The sequence below is a fragment of the Lepidothrix coronata genome, unplaced genomic scaffold (assembly GCF_001604755.1).
Source record: "Lepidothrix coronata isolate B3197 unplaced genomic scaffold, Lepidothrix_coronata-1.0 Scaffold32, whole genome shotgun sequence".
NCBI classification, from domain to species: domain Eukaryota; kingdom Metazoa; phylum Chordata; class Aves; order Passeriformes; family Pipridae; genus Lepidothrix; species Lepidothrix coronata.
The window spans coordinates 3,315,343-3,333,903 of NW_016690212.1; the positions used below are offsets into that span (position 1 = coordinate 3,315,343).

The 18,561-nt window shown below is 38.9% G+C and overlaps 2 protein-coding genes across 2 annotated transcripts; one reads left to right on the plus strand and one right to left on the minus strand.

Moving 5' to 3' along the window:
* Window positions 1-4,658: 4,658 nt before the first annotated feature.
* On the minus strand, window positions 4,659-7,473 carry TPRKB (TP53RK binding protein). Its single transcript, XM_017811483.1, has 4 exons — window positions 7,186-7,473; window positions 6,324-6,446; window positions 5,873-6,046; window positions 4,659-5,041 (listed from the first exon to the last, which is right to left on the minus strand). The coding sequence occupies exons 1-4, from the start codon at window positions 7,324-7,326 to the stop codon at window positions 4,955-4,957; spliced, it is 525 nt and encodes a 174-aa protein (XP_017666972.1). The 5' UTR covers window positions 7,327-7,473; the 3' UTR covers window positions 4,659-4,954.
* Window positions 7,474-7,506: 33 nt separating this feature from the next.
* Window positions 7,507-12,958, plus strand: ALG10 (ALG10, alpha-1,2-glucosyltransferase). Its single transcript, XM_017811482.1, has 3 exons — window positions 7,507-7,729; window positions 8,071-8,268; window positions 10,780-12,958. The coding sequence occupies exons 1-3, from the start codon at window positions 7,565-7,567 to the stop codon at window positions 11,833-11,835; spliced, it is 1,419 nt and encodes a 472-aa protein (XP_017666971.1). The 5' UTR covers window positions 7,507-7,564; the 3' UTR covers window positions 11,836-12,958.
* Window positions 12,959-18,561: the final 5,603 nt, after the last annotated feature.

An 18,561-nucleotide genomic window follows, 5' to 3' on the forward strand; every position in this document is an offset into this window, starting at 1 on the left:
TGTTGCCACAGGCTAACACTTCCAGCTTCAAACCATTTGGGAAAGGTGGCAAAGCAATGTCAAATGTTACTCCAGAGAATCCTGTGGATATGCTTTGTGTAGTTACTCCTGATTGGTATCTTTGGCTAATGAATACCTTGACACAGACGGCAGAGAGAAGTCCCCTCTGAAAAGCAGAGATAGAAAAACACATCAGAGCAGGATGGGAAGCTTACATAACACATGCTGTTATGTATTGCCATGGATGAAAGCTTTGGAAACTGGTAATTTTTTATTTGAATCTGCCACTTTCATAATATTGCAAAATGAAAGGGTATGTTTTTTCTCATACAATGATCTGTATCAACAGTGAAGAGTAAGAGCACTGTGTCCTCTAACAAGCCCCTACCCAGTCTCTGCCTGTCAGTGGGAGAGAAATACCAAATGGCTGGTAAATGTTTTGCATTTCCAATTATGGAAATTATTTTATTAGCCTCATACAATTTGAAGAGCTCTTTCCCAAATCTAGTCAACAATACAATGCACACTCTGGATTTCATTACAAACACTGTTGAACTGTTAATAAAAAAGAATAATTTTTAATCTCAATCTTGCTTTCTTTTATATCAGGATACATTCTCTCCGTGCTCACAGGCAGAAAACCAACGGGAACAAAAGTGAGAACTGGCACAGCACCTCTGGGTTCAAGCACCAGCAAGGAGATGATCTTGTTACAGTCCATACCCTTTACACAGTGATCATTGTGATCCTTCTAATGGCACTTTGGGGAGCCTGGTCACGAAAGAATTCATCCTTATAGAAGCAATTTAGCAGCTTTCTTTGTCAAGTATTTAAATAAGTACTTGTGTTGATTACTCATACCCAAGAAGTACAAATAATGGTCTCCGCGTATTTCAATTTACTTGAAACTGCTTAAATGGTTGCTACTTGTGGAAGTGAATTTAACAGACCATGATTTGTGAATGACAGATACCTGTTTGACCTCTACATGTGTATATTACCCTCAGCACGTATATGAAACTTTGAAGCACAATATTCTAGAAAGAAGAGTTCAGCTTCTGTTTTATTGGTCAACATTTTGTATGTCCACCCCAGCTTTCCATTTTCGAGCTTAAACTGTGGAGTCTCTACCTCTGCCAAGATTGCCTGTCCCAATCCATGGTAAAACATACACCACAAGCAGGAAAATAATCTGCCATGTCATGACAATATAAGAAAAAAAAATCAATAAAACCAGCTGTCCTGCAGGCAGAGAAGGGTCTCTGAACATGTGAAATTCATCTGCGTCGCTGAAGAGACTTGCATCCATACAGGACTTGCATCCACATATTTTTAATTTATGGTAATGACTTTGTAAACTCAGGAATAAAACCATGAAATAAGATGTATTTGTAAGCATCCTTTGTCACAGAACCAGCTGGCTCAGTCTTCACTCTTGTATATATTTAATTTATCTTCAACCATTGCTTCCTTTTCCATAATTCATTAATGTCTCATGGCAGCACAAGCCTCTACATACACCAGCCTATTCTTGATGGGAGGTATTCCATACTCCCACTTTTTCAGGGAAGAGGAAGTAACCCCACTCAGACAACCTGCAAGCTTTCTGGAAGTACAGCCAGTTAGCAGTCTCTGTTAAACTCTTTGTTAGGTGTATGGTTGTCTACAGCAGATGAGCACAAGTTAATGGACATGCAGTTCTGAGGGGCAGTGAGTGCTGGGGACAATAGTTCAAGCCTTGGGAGTTAAACTCAGCTTAAACCCCAAATTTTAGCACTACCTAACTAATAAACAAACAGTATGCCTCCCCAAAAAAATCCTGTAAGACATTTTGAATACTCACACAGATACACATCTGTAATTATGTAGTACCTGTAGTACCTGTAGAGAACACAAGTACCATGTACCCCATTTTGATATCCACCCATAGTCAGCAGGGGTACATAAACTGAAATGCCTCTGAGAAGACCTCCACGGCATAGCTCCAGGAGCGTGTACAAAGCACAGTGTAGCACCAGAGACACCCATGCCAGCTCTCAGCAGGTGGGTGTAGGCGCTGAAATTGGTGATCCTCCATTGACGCTGCACTCTGCCAATGCTACCAATGTTGCTCTACTTGGATGTGCTACTGGATACCATCCTCAAAGGGAGGATAACCATCTCCATCATGACAGGTAGGAAGGTCTTCCTTGAGTATAGAACCACATTCCTGCCTTATGCCCAGGGGTATACCTGCTCTGTGATGGACAGGCCAGCAATTGGACATCTGTCAGATATACTTGGGCTGAAAGCTTTTAACTCAAACAGCAACAGTCTGCTGGCTTTACCACGTGTTCCAAAGTCATTGTAAAGGATGGTGTTGTAACATCTGTTTCTTGTTTGCCTTGTCTCCTCTTCCCCTTCATCCTCTCTCTCACAAGAAACTCATGTATTGCAAAGCCTTCAAGCAGGAAAGTGAATTTTGCGGTGGACAAGGTTTTAGGCATTGAATTTAGAAGTACAGACTGCTGGTTTTCCTCAGCTTTTGTCATATATGCAATACTGAAAAGGCAGCAGAGGCAAAAAAAACCCCAAATTCCAAAAACCACCCCACCTAGGAAAAAAAAAGCTAGAACAACTGACCACACATCATAATTTTGGATTTGTCCTGCAGATATAATCCTATCTTTGAAGCCCTGGAGAACTAGATGAAGTATTGAAAATACTTCAGCTTCCTCTTTCACCTTGTGATAGCGATCAGGTATGAAAGTTCAGAGGAGACAGCAGCAGAACATTAAATGTTTTGAAAAACCTATCTTTTTTTCTTAAACTTTTGCTTTGCTGGAAAACTGCTTTGGCTGATTTCACAGTAACATTAGAGATTCAAATTTACTAATTTTTAGTGTGTTCAGAAATACAAAAGTAACTTTGCAGGGTCAACAAAATCTACGTTTATTACCAGTTTTTGTAAATAACTGGTTAACCTGAATAATGCAACTAGGACTAAGGGTAACCTGTGGTCTTGCAGGGCATAGTCTTCATTGCTAACAGACCCAAATCATCTGCCTGAGTTCTGCTTTGGTAGCTTCAGTTCCCAAAATAATTTCCTGTAAATCCACCCATGAAAATACCTCATTTGGGTCTCACAGTAAATCAAAATTTTCCAAATTACCTTATGTCAACAGTAACAAACTATTTAATGTTTCTGCACCAGTGAAACAGACTAACGAGAAGTAGAAACTGTAACCCCAACTTCACAACTTGTGTGTCAAAAGTTTTATGCAGTCATCATTTTATTACTATTTCTCCTATATTAAAGACACTGGACAGATGTTTTACACATGTTCAAAAAAGGCTGTGGTTTAAGCAAAGCTGTCTGCTGTTATTTTAAGCTACCAAAACCATTGTAGTTCAGCCAATAAATCTTATGATATGTTCCATGTACCAACTGGACTGTCAGAAAAGGAAAACAAGTCTTTTATTTTCCATGGTCATTCTCACATCCTGATGTTACACACATCTTTTTTTAAAAGACGCAAGCCCTTCCAAGCTCCATTTTTTACTACTGCCTCACATTTCCCTTTAGAGAGAATGATGCATTCTGTAAAACCATCTTTAAAGCAAGAAGTCAGCAATTTCTCCCAAATCCTTTCTTTTGATAAATCTTTGAATTCCTTTGGTACTTGGGAACTAAATTTGCCATTGGTCTGGTTGGTAAGAAAAAGATGGTATTTGTACTCTTGGGTTTAAACTGAGGGAAGACTTAACCAAAATCAAAATGCAAAACACAAGCCAGGGATTTCCATAATTAATACAGAAACACAGACAAAAGTAGGTCTATATGTCAGTTCACTGGTCTGTTTACTGTATTGGACAACATTTCAACTCTAACTCAGACTTATCTGACAAAATATATTGTTTTTCCAAACACTACATGTAAGAATGTGGGGCATACTCTTCCAAGTATCTTGTAAGTACACAAATCATAATAATTCAGAGAACGTTAGGAAAAAAAAATGCAGACAACTACACAGTTTTAGCACATCCCAGAAAAACAATACAGTATAACAATAACAAACTATGCATTTCCACCTAACTAGGACAGTAGTTTTACTTAAACAGGATGCCTGTGTGTGATTAAATGATACTCATGCAGGGCTCTTGCACCTAGTGACTACTGGAAAATCAGTAGTCTTCCTACTTCCCTTTGATGGCCTTTCCTAACACCAGTTCAAAAAAAACCAAAACAAGTTCTATGATCTTTTCAAAATGCCGTGTAAGTTGTATTGACAATTTTAAGTGAATAAATGTATGGTGCAAATTTGTCTGTGAATTCTGCACCTGGAACTAGGCCCTACGAAGTCAGCATCACCGTGCATAATCCAGTGCTATAATGTAAAAGCACCACTCATTATCCTTTAACACCAACACTGAAGTGCTCTATACCATTAGCACAAGGAGGGAGATGCTGCAGATAGTTTATGGAAACTTTCCTTTTTCTAGTCCATCAGCAACACTTGGTCCATAAAGACACCTTTTCTGGCAGTAGTATCCTTAAAAGAGTATCATCCATCAGGTGTACCAAAAAAACAAATCGGGGAGGGTTAATAAAAATTATTTAGAATGTTTGAATCCCGTCTGGGACTGGCAAAACATTGTTGATAAAAGAGAAAAGTAAGTAGAGATTTCCAGTCCTTCTGTTTATGTTCAGCTTAGAGCAGTGGCAATTTTCCCTTGTCAAGAAAAAGGACAGAAATACCAACGGCAAATTCTGCTTTGCGTGGCAGAATTGCTCTCTGTGCTTAGAACACAGATAAGATTACTAAGGTTGGTATCCAAGCTTGGTTAAAGATCAGATGTCATCAAACTACTCAGTACTATTCCACTTTCTCTGAAATGTAAGATGAACTGCAATGAAGTGTTTCTACACCTTAAAAAGTCCTTTTTCCTTTTAAAAAAATGTATTTCCACATTTTCATAAGACATCTTTCGTTGACATTCTGCAAACAACACTATCCAATAAGGTGCTGATTTTTTCTTCTTGTGGAGTAACTTTGTATATCTGCAGAAAAAAAAAGAACAAGAAAAACAGAAAAGCTGTATAAGGAAGGAAAAAATTATCACATAGCTTCTAAAAATATATACATACATGAAAAAATTTTCCCCTCTCCGCCATTCTTACATTGGAAATTCCTATCTTCTTGTGACTGCAAGACAAAATCGGGACTGAGGAACCAAGCAAATTCTGAAAGTGCAAGACTAAGGAAATCAAGAAACTGAATGAGAGCAGCACTTTTGGCTCCACATGTTAAATGCTATGATTTGTCCAATTTTATTCACGTGTCTCCTATCATTACTTTGATGGACGCGATCAAGATGATTTAAGTTACTTGAATTTTATCATGTAGAACACACATGCTCCAAGATACCTGTCTAATCTGTTAAGAGCACATATGCCCTAAGACAGCTCCTAAGGGCTAATCAGCACGTTTTTATTTTAGCCACCCATACTGGGGCTATTTATGTGCCTAAGATTATGAAACTGTTCAGGACTGAAATTCTAATTAAACAGATATTTGACTGAGAAAACAGGAAGCAAAAGTGCCTGAATGGTAGGCAGCAATCTGGAATTGATTTTTACGACAACGATAATAATTTGAAGACTTAAACTTTGTGGTGTTGAAGTGTGACAACTAGAATTTGTTTCAACTAAAAAAATTTAAGAAATAACTAATCAAGGTTCACTGGAAACTAAAGAAATACAGATCCTAAGTTAAAGAAATACATTATGTATTTCTTTAAATATACATTAAAGAAAGTTAATTATGTCCATTGATATTTAATCAGACTATTAAATAAACTATCCCTTTTCTCTTCTCTTTTGGCTACATACCTTTTTAACTCTGGCAGTGTCTGTTAGCTGAGGGAGTTCATCTAGAGAAACCTGTTGGCCTTCCACTTGTGATGCTATATCTTCCAGATTTACAGTTTTGTAGCTATCCAGCAGAACAATGAGTACTGCTGTGTCACTGTCTGAAATGCCAAACTTTTTAAATGCATCTGAAATCTGAGAAAAGATAAAAAACAGAAAAATATTATGAGTCACTTTCTTGCTACATATAAGCAATCTTTTTAGTTACTGGATCAAACACACCAAGAGTATAACTTGACAAATGTTTTACATTAATGCAATTCTGACAAGCTACAAACAATAACAGCGTATTAGTGTTATTAAAAATAATAGTAACTTCTATTACTAGGCAGGTAAACTCTGAATTTTAGTTTGGCTGTGTGGATCTTAGTAAGCTCTCGCAAAAAAAAGAAATGTATTCAGTAAATCTTACATTGTTGTTTGGTGAAAGGTTGAAAATAATTTCTGCATAGAGAGTTCTGGTCTTCATTTTATCTATCTCTTGTAGATGTACTGCTTTGTTGGCTGCCACGAGAATTTGAAAAGGATCTACAATCTGTAAAATACGACAGAAACCATTACACATAAATTTAACATACTGTTTATGAAAATCTGAAAAAACTCCTGACCACTTAATTTTGATTGCCTAAGTCTGCAGTCATAGAAGTGAACAAAACAGTATCCTCCTTGTTATTTTAGTAATTCTTGCTCTTCTGAAGTCAATGTGTTTCTTTCCTGCATGAGGTAATACTTGTCATAAAAATAAAGATTACCCTCTCTCAATCAGGTTACTGAAATCTTCTGAAAAAAGAACCATGTTAATGAATCTTTTGTCAATAAATTGCCAATTACTTTCCCCCCCTTCCCTAACTACTGCTTTACTAATTCTAACAAAAAAAAAGACTAGATTCTGAAACTAGTTATGGGTTTAAATGAGGAAAAAAGGGTCCAAATAGTACATATTTGACAGCATGAAGCAAGTAGCATTACATTTTACACATGAAGTAGATTTAAATAGCTCCACCAAGTAGGATGTGAAATTAATCAAGGCCATTGATTTAGTAGGATGTGCAATTAATTGTTTTGGCCAATCCTGCCATGGCTCTTTGTTTTACACAGACGAACCCTTACGCTGTAGGACACAATAATGAAATCAAAGAAGGGTGTTTGAGCAGAGCGCGGAGGAAATGTAACGCAAATAAAGTCGTGTGACAGCGACTACAAGCACAGGTCATTTTTCCCTGAGCTCCCCCGAGGATTTCCACGCAAACAGGACGGCACAAAGGCTCACTCACCATCGCAGGGTTTATCAGCGCTCCTTCGAGGGATCCTTCCATGGCTTTTCTCCGTAGAGCAGCGGCATTTTTCACGTGTCGGAAGAGAAGCAGCGTGACGTTGTAGTTAGGGAACAGCTCCAGCTGGTGCGTCCGCTCCATCCTGGGGACACGGAGAGGCGCCCGCTTGTCCCGCCGAAAACACGGCTCTACCAACACCCAGGCATTCCGACCGGGGGGTTTCAGCTCTTCCCACAGAGAACCCCCACGCGTGCGGGCCAGAGGCGGCCGCACCCCCCGCGCCCCTTCCCGCCCGGCAGCTGCCGCGGACGGGACGCGCCGGCTCCTCCCGCCGTCCCTCCCCGGAAGGGCGGCCTTTCCCGGCCGGCGCGGCGGCGGCATGGAGCGCTCCGAGGCCTATGGCTTCTCCGGGGCCATGAGCGGCGCCTTCCTGCTGTCCTGCCTGCTCTTCGCGGCCATCAGCCGCCGCCAGCGCGGGCCCTACATGGACGAGGTGTTCCACGTCCCGCAGGCGCAGGCCTATTGCCACGGCCGCTTCCTGCAGGTCAGGATCCTCACAGCATCCCTGCCGCAGCAGCGTAGCTGTCGCTCGGAGTCGGGGATGTCTGAACGCAGGGACTCGCCTGCCGTCCTTGTTGCCCGAACGCTCGTTTTGTCCCTTGGTGGGGCAGCAGCGCCGGGGCACACAGCGTTCAAAACCTTCAGTGTAATAATGCCAGAAGTCCGCTGAACAGCCGGGCTGACGGAGCGGGCCGTGGCGCGAGTGGTGTGCCCGAACCATCGCGCGTCTCTGGCCCCTTTTGTGGGAGCTGCTCCGTAACCCTCTCTGTCTCTCTGTCTCTGTCTCTCTGTGTCTGTTTGTCTCACTCACTCTCGGCCGTGCAGTGGGACCCCATGATCACCACGCTGCCCGGCCTGTACCTGATCTCGGTGGGAGTAGTGAAGCCCGCGGCGTGGCTCCTCGGATGGACCGGGAGCGTGGTGTGCTCTGTGGGAATGCTCAGGTTTATCAACCTCCTCTTCAGCGCTGGGAACTTCTATTTACTGTATTTGCTTCTGTTCAAGATCCATCAGAAGAATAAGGTATGGTCAAAGTAAAATAGTTTTATGCAGTTGTACAAGCAACTTTGATGGCTTAGTATATGTCCCCTTCACTACATACTATATACGTGAGCTGTCCTCAGTTTTATATGACTGTAAGTGCTGCCACCAGTTTGGCCAAGGAAGCCAATTCCTTTTCTCTAAATTTTTTTTTAATTTCTATTTTTCTCACTCAAGGTGCAATCCTCTAAAAATTTACTCTTGCACATAACTATAAGGAGTCCTGTTGAGAGAAAAGTTAGTTAGTATGGATACAGACTTAATATCCAAATGTCTGAATGCTCATCTAGTTGGAACTGCTTAAGACTCTTCATAAACCTTCAACTGCAGAATCCTGCAGCCCTGTGGGCTGTGTTTGAACTAAGATCAGTTCTTTAGAACGATACCAGGCTTGATGTCAGTATTTAGAAATGGAGAATAATTCAAGTTGCAAAAAACTGGAGAATGATTGAGGATGGAATGGACCTTAGGAAGGCCACCCTCTATCCCAGCGAAGGCCAGTCTTGAGATCAGATAGGTTGCTCAGAACTGGAGCCTGGAAAACTCTCCATGGATGAGTGCACAACCTCTCTGGGCAATCTGCTTCATGACTGACTGGCCTCACAGCGAAAAAGATTGTCCGTAATTCCAGTCTGAACCTCTCATTTCAGTTTATTCCTGTTGCCTCTTGTCCTCTCACTGTGTACCACTTTGAGAGCCTGGCTCTCTTTACTTGATGACATCCTAGGTGTATTGGTAGGCTGCTGTTTGGTCCCCCCAGGCCATCTGTTTTCCAGACTGAACAAGGCCAGCTCCCTCAGCCTCTCCCCTCAGGGCAGGTTTTCAGCCCCGAGCTGTCTTGGTGGCTCTCTGCCATTGCAGTTTACTAGGGCTTTTTTTATCAGGGCACAAAATTGGACGTGGTATTCTGGGTGCAGCCTAACAAGTAAAGAGGGATAATAACTCCTCTTGATCTACTCTTGTTAATGAAGTCCAGGAGACTGTTGCTCTTCCTTAGTGCCAGGGCATGCTGCCACCTCATGTTCACCTTGCTATCTGTGAAGACCCTCAGGTCCCTTTCCTCAGAGCAGCAGCCCCTCATTGTGGGGATTTCTTCCTTTTCAGCTGCAGGCGTTTGGATTCGTCCTTGTTGAATTTTGTAATATTTTTGTTGCCCCATTCCTCCAGCCTGTCTAGGTCAATCTGCGTGGCACCTCTGCTCTTTAGCAAATTGCTTGGTCCCACCCAAGTGGGACCCAACAGTGTCAACTACAGACTTGATGACAGTGTACATTTGCTGCCTTCTAGTCATAGACATTAAACAGGACAGGTCCCAGTATAGATTCTGTGGGTACACTGGGATAGTTATTACCTGTCTAACTGTCCACACATCCAGACCATAACAGTTCAACTTGGATACAAAAATGCTGTATATTTAAGGTTCTGGAGAATACACCACTGCAGTAGGTAAATTGTTTCAGTGATTAACAGTCTATTCAAAAATCTTTAACTTTAGTAAAGTTATTTAGTGTTTGACTTTTAACCTTAAAAACACTTTTTTCTATAAAGAAAATTGCTTTTGATGTGTTTTCTTACAGGAGCCTCTTCATGTTTAAGCCCATCCACTCTACAGAATTGGATCAGATCCAATAAATTGTTTCCATTTTCAGAACACTTAATTTTATACTTGGAAGTGGAAATATAAATGTAGAAAAAGGGTTTGTGACAGGAGGCTAAGCATTGGGAAATGCAGTGGTATTTTTGACACTTCTTTGAGCTCAACATTTTATCTGTTCCTCTTTTCTGTAAGGTGGTAAGTGGCTGTTTCACCCCACGCTACATCATTCAGAGACATCATGCAAAATTTTTTAATGTTGTGATTTATGTTGCATCATGTTGTGAGTGGGATAATTAGGAGGAGTTTTTAACTGCATGGTCTTCTATCTTTTTTAAAGTTTCTTTTCTAACTCATGAGTTATAATGAGGATAAACAATAAAAGCTTCACTGTAGATTAGAAACTTGGAGCTGGCCACTCATGTACTGGGTTCAAAAGAGGTGATAGTAGAGGCATAGAACGGTGCTGTCTCACAGATAAGCAGAATCTGATGATGAGATTGCAGGGGCATAAAACATTGATTTTATTTCCTTTTGCCCATTAGTGTAGCTCTTTCATCCTAGGTATGGGACCAATTATGCTCCCACCGTGATTTTAATGCCACAAATATGTGCACACCTGACATATGAAAGAAGTTGGTGTATTTTTGTTGCCATGTTTTTAACTCACCTGCAGTAGTGTTCTGTGCTTTCACTTGGATTTTAACATTGTGTAGTCCAGTACTATGTTAACATAGCAGGAGGTTAACAAAACAGTATTTGTGCAGTAATGGAACCAAAGAGCATAGGAGATATTATATTGTGTTAACAGAATCTCAAGAATGATACAAATTTTCTTCTAATTTGTTATTTTGTTTTCTCTGACATTGGCTAACCTTATTTTTCTGCTTCTTCTCTAGGCTGTGTCTGGCTTCCAGAGAATCTTGTCTACATTAATTCTTGCAATGTTTCCCACCCTTTACTTTTTTACATTCCTTTATTATACGGATCCAGGTTCAGTATTTTTTACTCTCTTTGCCTATTTAATGTGCCTTTATGGTAACCATAAAACATCAGCTCTCCTGGGATTTTGTGGCTTCATGTTTCGTCAGACAAATATTGTGTGGACAGTTTTTTGTGCTGGAAATGTTGTGGCAGAAAAGCTAAATGAAGCCTGGAAGACTGAATTACAGAAGAAGAAAGATGAAAAGATTTCTTCCAAGAAAGGGTCATTTTCCGATTTGACCAGAATATTGCAGTTTCTTATTAAATATCTCATATCACCTAAGAACTTAGTTACACTTACTGCTTTAACTTGGCCGTACATCATATTAGTAACTGTCTTCTTTGGTTTTGTTATCATCAATGGTGGAATAGTTGTTGGTGACAGAAGTAGCCATGAAGCCTGTTTGCACTTTCCTCAGCTGTTTTATTTTCTGTCCTTTACTGTTTTTTTTTCATTCCCTCATTTATTGACCCCTACTAAAATCAGGAAATTCCTTCTGTCATTGCGAAAGCACCCTGTGCAGTACAGCTTAATCACCATCATCTCTTTATTCCTGATCTGGAAATTTACCTATGTTCATAAGTATTTACTAGCAGATAACAGACATTACACATTTTATGTCTGGAGAAAAGTGTTCCAAAGACACGAGCTTGTAAAATATGTATTGGTTCCATTCTATATATTTGCTGGCTGGACTTTTACTGATACACTAAAATCAAAATCGATATTCTGGATCTTGATGTATTTTGTGTGTTTATTAGCAGTCACAGTTCCTCAAAAATTGCTAGAATTTCGTTACTTTATTTTGCCATTCTTAATATATAGGCTCAATATTCCATTTCCATCTGTGTATAGACAACTTCTGGAGCTGGCTTTTTATATTGTAGTAAATGCTGTAACTTTTTATCTTTTTCTAAACAGAACATTCCGGTGGGAAAACAGTGATGAAATACAGAGGTTTATGTGGTAACTTTTTTTTTTGAATACTTTTACAGGTAGGAAAACCCAGTTCTATTTCAGGACTGGACTCTGAAGTGAAACAGTATGTTTTGCATCATGCGAGGGCTAATTTTCCCGGTTGGAATTGGGGAAGTAAGCTCTTTGCTTATATTCTTGCAGCTGAATGCGAGATCTGATATGTTATAATGTGAAGATACTCCATACATTGAATTTATGAGAATTAACAAATTGAATATGAGGAGAACTGTGAGAACACCTTTCTGTAATAGATGTAAAATGAGGGAGATGTTTACAATCATTTTTCATTATAATAAAATATTATATAACATGCCTTTGAAGGTATGACAGTTTATAAGTATGTTTCAGAGGTTTCCCTTTGAAAAAAGGATTTCAAGCATTATGTTTATTTATCCGTGTGCATATTTATTCTTTGGATCAGGCCACTTCCTTCTAGGTTTCCTATGAACCACTACTAAAATACAATGTTTTCAAAACCTCCTACATCCCAGTGAATTTTCATTACTTTTTTGTCAGTAAATGCTTACTTTAGTTTTTCAAACAGAATGTAGGCTCTTAAATCACTGGAGCTTTTGAACATTTTATTTCAAACTGATATTTATAAAACACAGCGGAGGCTGTGTGCATGTACTTTCTTTGGGGAATAAATGTTACTGTACAACAAAAGGTAAATTGCAGTTGGTTATGTGACCTATTAGAAGCAGAGTCATTTACATATGTCAGACGAGTGGTTCCACAGTGGATTACAGCCCAGTGAATACTCTCTTAAATAATCAGGCTCCTATGTCCTGTGGTTGTGTACTCAGAAGTTTGTACTGAAATTGGCTCTGAGTGAACTCCCAGGTTGAGCTGAGTGTTTCAAAGATCTTTGATGTGTAATCTTCAAGAAATACTAATGGCATTACTGAATTATTCTTTGAAATGTTTTCCATATTTATATATATCTAATGGGACTTGGGTGTATATATTTTGTTTTACAAAGGTAAAATACAATGTGTGTATCTCTCTCTATATCTCTCTATATATATTTAAAAGCATCTAGTGTGCATTATCATCAGAATAAATGAAGACTGTAATGGTTCCTGTCAGTAAATAACTTTATTAAGACTCAAAAATATTTGATTACTAAAATATGTGGCAGGGGAGGGTGTTGTCCAAAACTTCAGGTACTGTGTAGCCTCTATAAATTCATTATTTTCCTGTAATGAAAATACTGCAGCCAAATCTATGCAAGCATACCAGATTATTGCCACTCAAGTCACTCTGAAATGGGATTGTTTCTCAGAAGGTCAGTACTGGGGAGTTACGGACTTGGATCAGTACTGTTATTCTTTTCTTTTACAATATGCAGATCAATGTCCTGGCTCAATTCCTTCCCTGTACAAACACTATGATGAATGTGGTGAACTCAGATTATCCTGTCCAATTTCTTTGCAACCTTGTTTCTCCTAAGGAAACCCTAAAGCCACTCTTCAATGAGTAGGTGTGTTTGTATTGAATTTGTTTGCCAGCTTACTGTTTGCTTCTTGCCAGCCTGGTAATTTGTTGCCAATGTGTGTACCATAGGGAAAGCCATTTTCACTCACTCCCTATTTGCTTCATGAAGTTGAGGGGACAACCTGAAATGGGTTGCTTTTCAAGAATCCAGTGTGGTTCTTGCAGTGTCCAGGATATTTTCTTATGATTTTAGTATGATGGATTGGGAGGGGAAGTCTTGTGTGCCTTCTGCTTCCAATTTTGGTTTTGGATGCCATAGAAAAAAAAAATCCTAAGCAACGTTAAGAGCATTTGCCTCATAAGTACGACTTCATTTGTGCCCTAAAATACTACTACTGAGTTGGAATGGTAACGTGGGAAGTCGTGGGGGTCTGGCTAGCATTCTGAATTGTATTCTAGATCCAGAGGTTTTTTCTGGCTTTATGTAGAGGAGCAGTGTTCATTCCCTTGGCAAAAAAAATTTCCTTGCAAAAATTCCTGTGCATATAGTCCACAGGTATTTTGTCCAGGATGTCTGTTGCAACTGTTTTCTGAATGCCTTTGCTCGTCAACACTGGTTGACAAGAGATTGTTCACACTTCCTACTTTTGACAGAGATTGCAGCTATGTTTCAGGTGAAAAGAACTAGGTTTAAATATTTGCAATTTTAAAGCATTTCTTTTGTAGAGAAAAGTGAATGCAAAAAGTCCACCAAAATTTAGAGCACAATACCTTTCTAATGAGCTCCACATCACAAGACATTAGAAAAATTACATGCAGAGAGATGTCTGTGACCTCTTGGGGCTTTTTAACCGATATTAGAAGATGGGATAATATTTTATCATGAGATTTATTACTATACTTAATTTAGAAATACAATTATTCTTAATGTATTTTGCTAATTTAAAAGCAGACTGAGTTGATATAAGTTTAATTAAAGAGGAATGTCCATGAATTACTGAATATGAAAGGAGAATATAGAATAAAACTGCGTTCTCACTTTTGCTGATGAACCTCAGAGTGTTTGCAGTGTTAGCCAATTCAGTGTTAGCCAATTCAGTCCAGAAATCAAGGTGGTTGTATCATGATTACTCATAAAGAAAGGTGTCCAAATTCCATCAGTATCTCCTAGGATTTTGACAAATAGCTGTAGCACTGTTTAAATCCAGTGAAAAATGAATTTTAATATTTTGCTCCTGAAATATTTCCATTGTAGTTATTTGTAAATTATTAACTGTTTTCCTTAAAGACAGACAGAAAGGACTCTGTTTATCCTGGTTTAAGTTGCCAAGGTCTTCTAGATTCAATAGAACCATAATTGCTTACTTTAGGTTAATTCCTCAGCAGGTGTCATTTGGCAATGAAATGTCTTACAACAGCATTAAAATGATCATTTCTTGTAAATTTTATTAGTCAGTTATTCATTTAGAATAAAATCACACTAATTTGTTGAAATATCCAAAGTAAAAACAAATAGCATAGCAAACATTTCCATAATGGCTGTTTAAAAATAAAGGCTCAGGTTCGGTTTTTCTCAGAAAGAAAGAAGATTATTTTTCAATAACTGTGGGAATAATAAAAACAGCTGAACAGTCAAAGCATGGCTGAATTGTTTTAAGGTGGGGGAAAAAAAGACAAATAATTGGACAATTTTTTCTTTTAGTTATAAATAGGTTATTATTTGGGAAGATAGGAAGTGTGATAATAGTTTATGCCGTGAACTGTATTTTCTGCTATTGGTGAGCATTCTGTATTTCATTCCTTTTAAGTTCTTTGACAACACATGTTCATGTTCAAAATTAGCAGGAATTTTATACCATAAGCAATGCTGAAAGATTTTTTAATCTGTTAATTTTCTAGAGCGTTGATAGATGGATTACTTCTGTTAAAAAGTAGGGGAAGAGTATTTAATAGTCTCTAAGGAGAGTTGTTTTTTGTCCTGTTAATACAACTCTGATGGGTTTTGTTTTTCACAAGGTGGCAGTCCTGTGCTGTCTCGTTGGGGTGACCAGCTGCTTAGTGCAACGATGCTTGAAATCGTAACTTCAGGGTTTCCAGCAACACTCTTTCTGAGAACTAGGAAACTTCAAGATCTCTCATGGCTGGTTGCTTGTTTTAGTAACTGGTTTACCTATAATATCCTTGGGTTTTTTAAATATATGTTGTATGTTAAGTTTTAGTAGAAGAACAATTTTTCGCTCATCTTTAAATTGTCTTATTTTGACATTTTTTTCTGTTTGTTAAACTTTCAGGGCTGGTGTGAGAGAGCAAAATGAAACTTGAAAGCTTACTGTTGAAAAGGTGTCATTGTTTTAAACAGTGTAGTTCCTTAGAAAGTTAGCAGATTTCCTTTTGCTGCTTTATTATTAAATTTCATAGCATTCTTACTTTCTTCATGTATTCATTCTATTTATTGCTGTCTAAAAAGAAAAAAATGGAGGACAAATTGAGAAAAGCAAAGTAATTATGCTTTTAAGACTGACATATGATGATTTTCTGAAATATTCACTCTTCTTAGTTGGATGATGCACATATGAAATATAAATGCTCAAGTGTGTGTTGGCCCTGTAGTAGTCGACATACTGCATTTTAAATGCATCATCTAGTTTTGTGTAATGAAAAATTGTAAAGCCCAGTCTGTGAAAATTACTGCTTCCAGTTATCTCAAACTCTTTGTCTATATTCACCATCCTAATTTTTTTTCCTAAAAAACTTTGCTTTCCTTACTAATCCCTTCTTATATAGGACATGCTTTTTACTTTCAATCCAGTGACATCTGTATGTCAGCTGAGGCATGTTTTATAGAAAAACATCCTTCTTAAAGTATGCTTTAGATGGATATGCAGGTATTTGGGTTTGCTAACAAACATCATTTAGCAAACAAAAATAATCTCTCCATGAGACAGAAATGCTACTCTACATAGCCACGTGTAGCTAAAATGCCCTTAATTTGCCAGTTTTTGTGCTTAATCTCAAAATATGCTCAGGAACTCAGGCTGTTCCTTCAGCTTCAGGGATAATTGGGATACAAGGAACAGGAAACGAGGAAAAAGATTTGTACAGATCATTTTTATTGCAGTGCTGCCATAGCTAGGAGTGTGCAAGGCTACCAGGAGCAGAAATGAGTGGGTACTTTGGGGGGTTAGAGGGAACCACTGTATTTGGCAGTGCACTGTGGCTTGCTAAAGTATACGGTGATAGAAGAGAGTTGCTTGTCATACATGAGTGGGATTGTCTTCTCCATATGGAAGGAGAAACTTTTTGTTGCTCAAGCTGGGAGCCAATCACTGGGAGATGGACCTTGCTGAAATTTGAAAGCTAACTGGCTTGTTGAAAGATGTTTTAGCACTTTACTGTGCGTCTGTAAATAACAACTGTTCTTGCTGTGTTCAGGAATTGTGAGCTTACTTGAAATAGAGCTGTGTGTCACAAATAGGGAAGGTGTTGCTTTCATTTTCATGGAATCATAGAATCATTAAAGTTGGAAAAAAATCTTAGGACTACTGAGTCCAACTGTGAACCCATTTCCACCTTGTTCACCACTAAACCATATCCCCAGCTGTCACATTCGTGTACTTTTTGAACACTTTGAGGGATGGTGATTCCACCATTTCCCTGGGCAGCCTGTTCCAATTCCTGGCCAGCCTTTCTGTGAAGAAATTTTTCCTAATATCCCGTCTAAACCTCCTCTGGTGTGACTTCAGGCCATTTCCTCTGGTTTTGTCACTTGTTACCTGGGAGAAGAGACCAACCCTGATCTGGCTACAACCTTTCAGAGAGACCACTTGCAGAGACCACTTCAGATCTATAAGTCTAATATATGTAAATCACGCATTTTCCTGCATTCCCATCAAATCCCAAACTAAGCATTGCCTGGCTTATTTTCAGATTGTCAGTTGCCCAGATACTCCAGTGGTTTTATAAAGCAACAATAGATGTATCTTTGTGTCCTTAGCTACCTTCACATCTTCTGTAATGAGATTACATTTCCACATTTTTTTATCAACCCTCCTAAAGTATTGTCGTAGAAACAATCTTGTGAAAATGCAATGAAAAATGAATGGTTATGGTGATTATTGTTGCCAAGGGTCTAATTTTAGGGCACTTCTTCAGACCTTCAAATTTAATACACGTAAATCATGCTGCGTTTTCCTATGTTCCCATCAGATCTCAAACAAAGCATTGGCTGGCTGAATTGAAATTTAAATGACAAGATTCAGAAGAGCAAAGGAGTCACAGTTGGAACATCACCAATTTCAGCGATAGCGCTTCACCCTCTGGGTCAATGCTGATCAAATGCCACCACATTGTTAGTGGGTGGGAGTAAGCACAGCATAACCACAGTCCTGGGGAAGGGCAGCAAGGGTGTTTTGTACCTCGTGTTCTCTGTTGCATGTAGGATTCCTTACTAGCTGCTCTGTGCATTCCTGTCCTTCTCATTACTGAGAGGATTATTTTGCATTAGTAGCCCCTTGAGATAGTTGTAAAAGTGGGAATTCATCTGCCAGGTTTCTAGTGTGATCTACTTGCTACTGCACAGCCTGTTCAGGCATGGTACTTGTGAGCTGGGGAAGCCTCTCATCCAAGATTCAGGCCAGAATGACCCGTGTTTGAGCTGATTTTCCTAGCAACCACTCTGCTAACTACATTTGGAAAGTTTTGGCCCAATCCATTGTGTTAACTTGCTTTAAAGTCTCAAGAAGTCCTCCAGCTCCCAGGGAAATAACCAGGAGCATGTCAAAGAAAAAGGAATTTATTTGCTGTCTATAGTAAAGAGTTGTATGTATCCTTACTAAGACTATATTGGGGCACATTTGGTAAAATAACAGTGAGTTTTGTTCCCTGAATTATTACTAGGATGGAATTTTCTGTCTTCTTTTCTGAAACAGGGAAGAAGACTAGTTTTCTCAAAACCAAAAGGAAATTAGGTGGTCGAAAGTTTTCTTAAGAATTAAGAAGAAATTCTATTTGGGATTTTGGAAACGTCTGTTGTCTGAGAGAAGCTTTAAGTTTGCCTTCAAGACAGATAATAGTAATTTCCCTTCTCCGTTCTATAATGGTTATAAAATACACACTGCTTAAATTTTGAGGGGTGGAGGAGGAAGTAACATTACAATGGCCTGATCTGGCTGTTTGCCTGACAGGAAGCGACAAAAATTATCTAAGAATTTCCGCTGAGGATGGGATTAGTTTCCACATTATGTAAGTGAATCCTGTAGAGTTTAATATTTTAAAGCTGAAA

What these genes read in the sequence shown, in the direction of transcription:
- TPRKB (XM_017811483.1), bottom strand. Translation starts at nt 7,326, where the DNA reads ATGGAGCGGACGCACCAGCTGGAGCTGTTCCCTAACTACAACGTCACG. An exon ending in ACCTTTCACCAAACAACAAT is followed by an intron (nt 6,047 to 6,323) that starts GTAAGATTTACT and finishes ATCTTTTCTCAG; the next exon opens with ATTTCAGATGCATTTAAAAA. An exon ending in ACACTGCCAGAGTTAAAAAG is followed by an intron (nt 5,042 to 5,872) that starts GTATGTAGCCAA and finishes TTTTTTCTGCAG; the next exon opens with ATATACAAAGTTACTCCACA.
- ALG10 (XM_017811482.1), top strand. Translation starts at nt 7,565, where the DNA reads ATGGAGCGCTCCGAGGCCTATGGCTTCTCCGGGGCCATGAGCGGCGCC. An exon ending in GCCACGGCCGCTTCCTGCAG is followed by an intron (nt 7,730 to 8,070) that starts GTCAGGATCCTC and finishes TCGGCCGTGCAG; the next exon opens with TGGGACCCCATGATCACCAC. An exon ending in AGATCCATCAGAAGAATAAG is followed by an intron (nt 8,269 to 10,779) that starts GTATGGTCAAAG and finishes CTTCTTCTCTAG; the next exon opens with GCTGTGTCTGGCTTCCAGAG.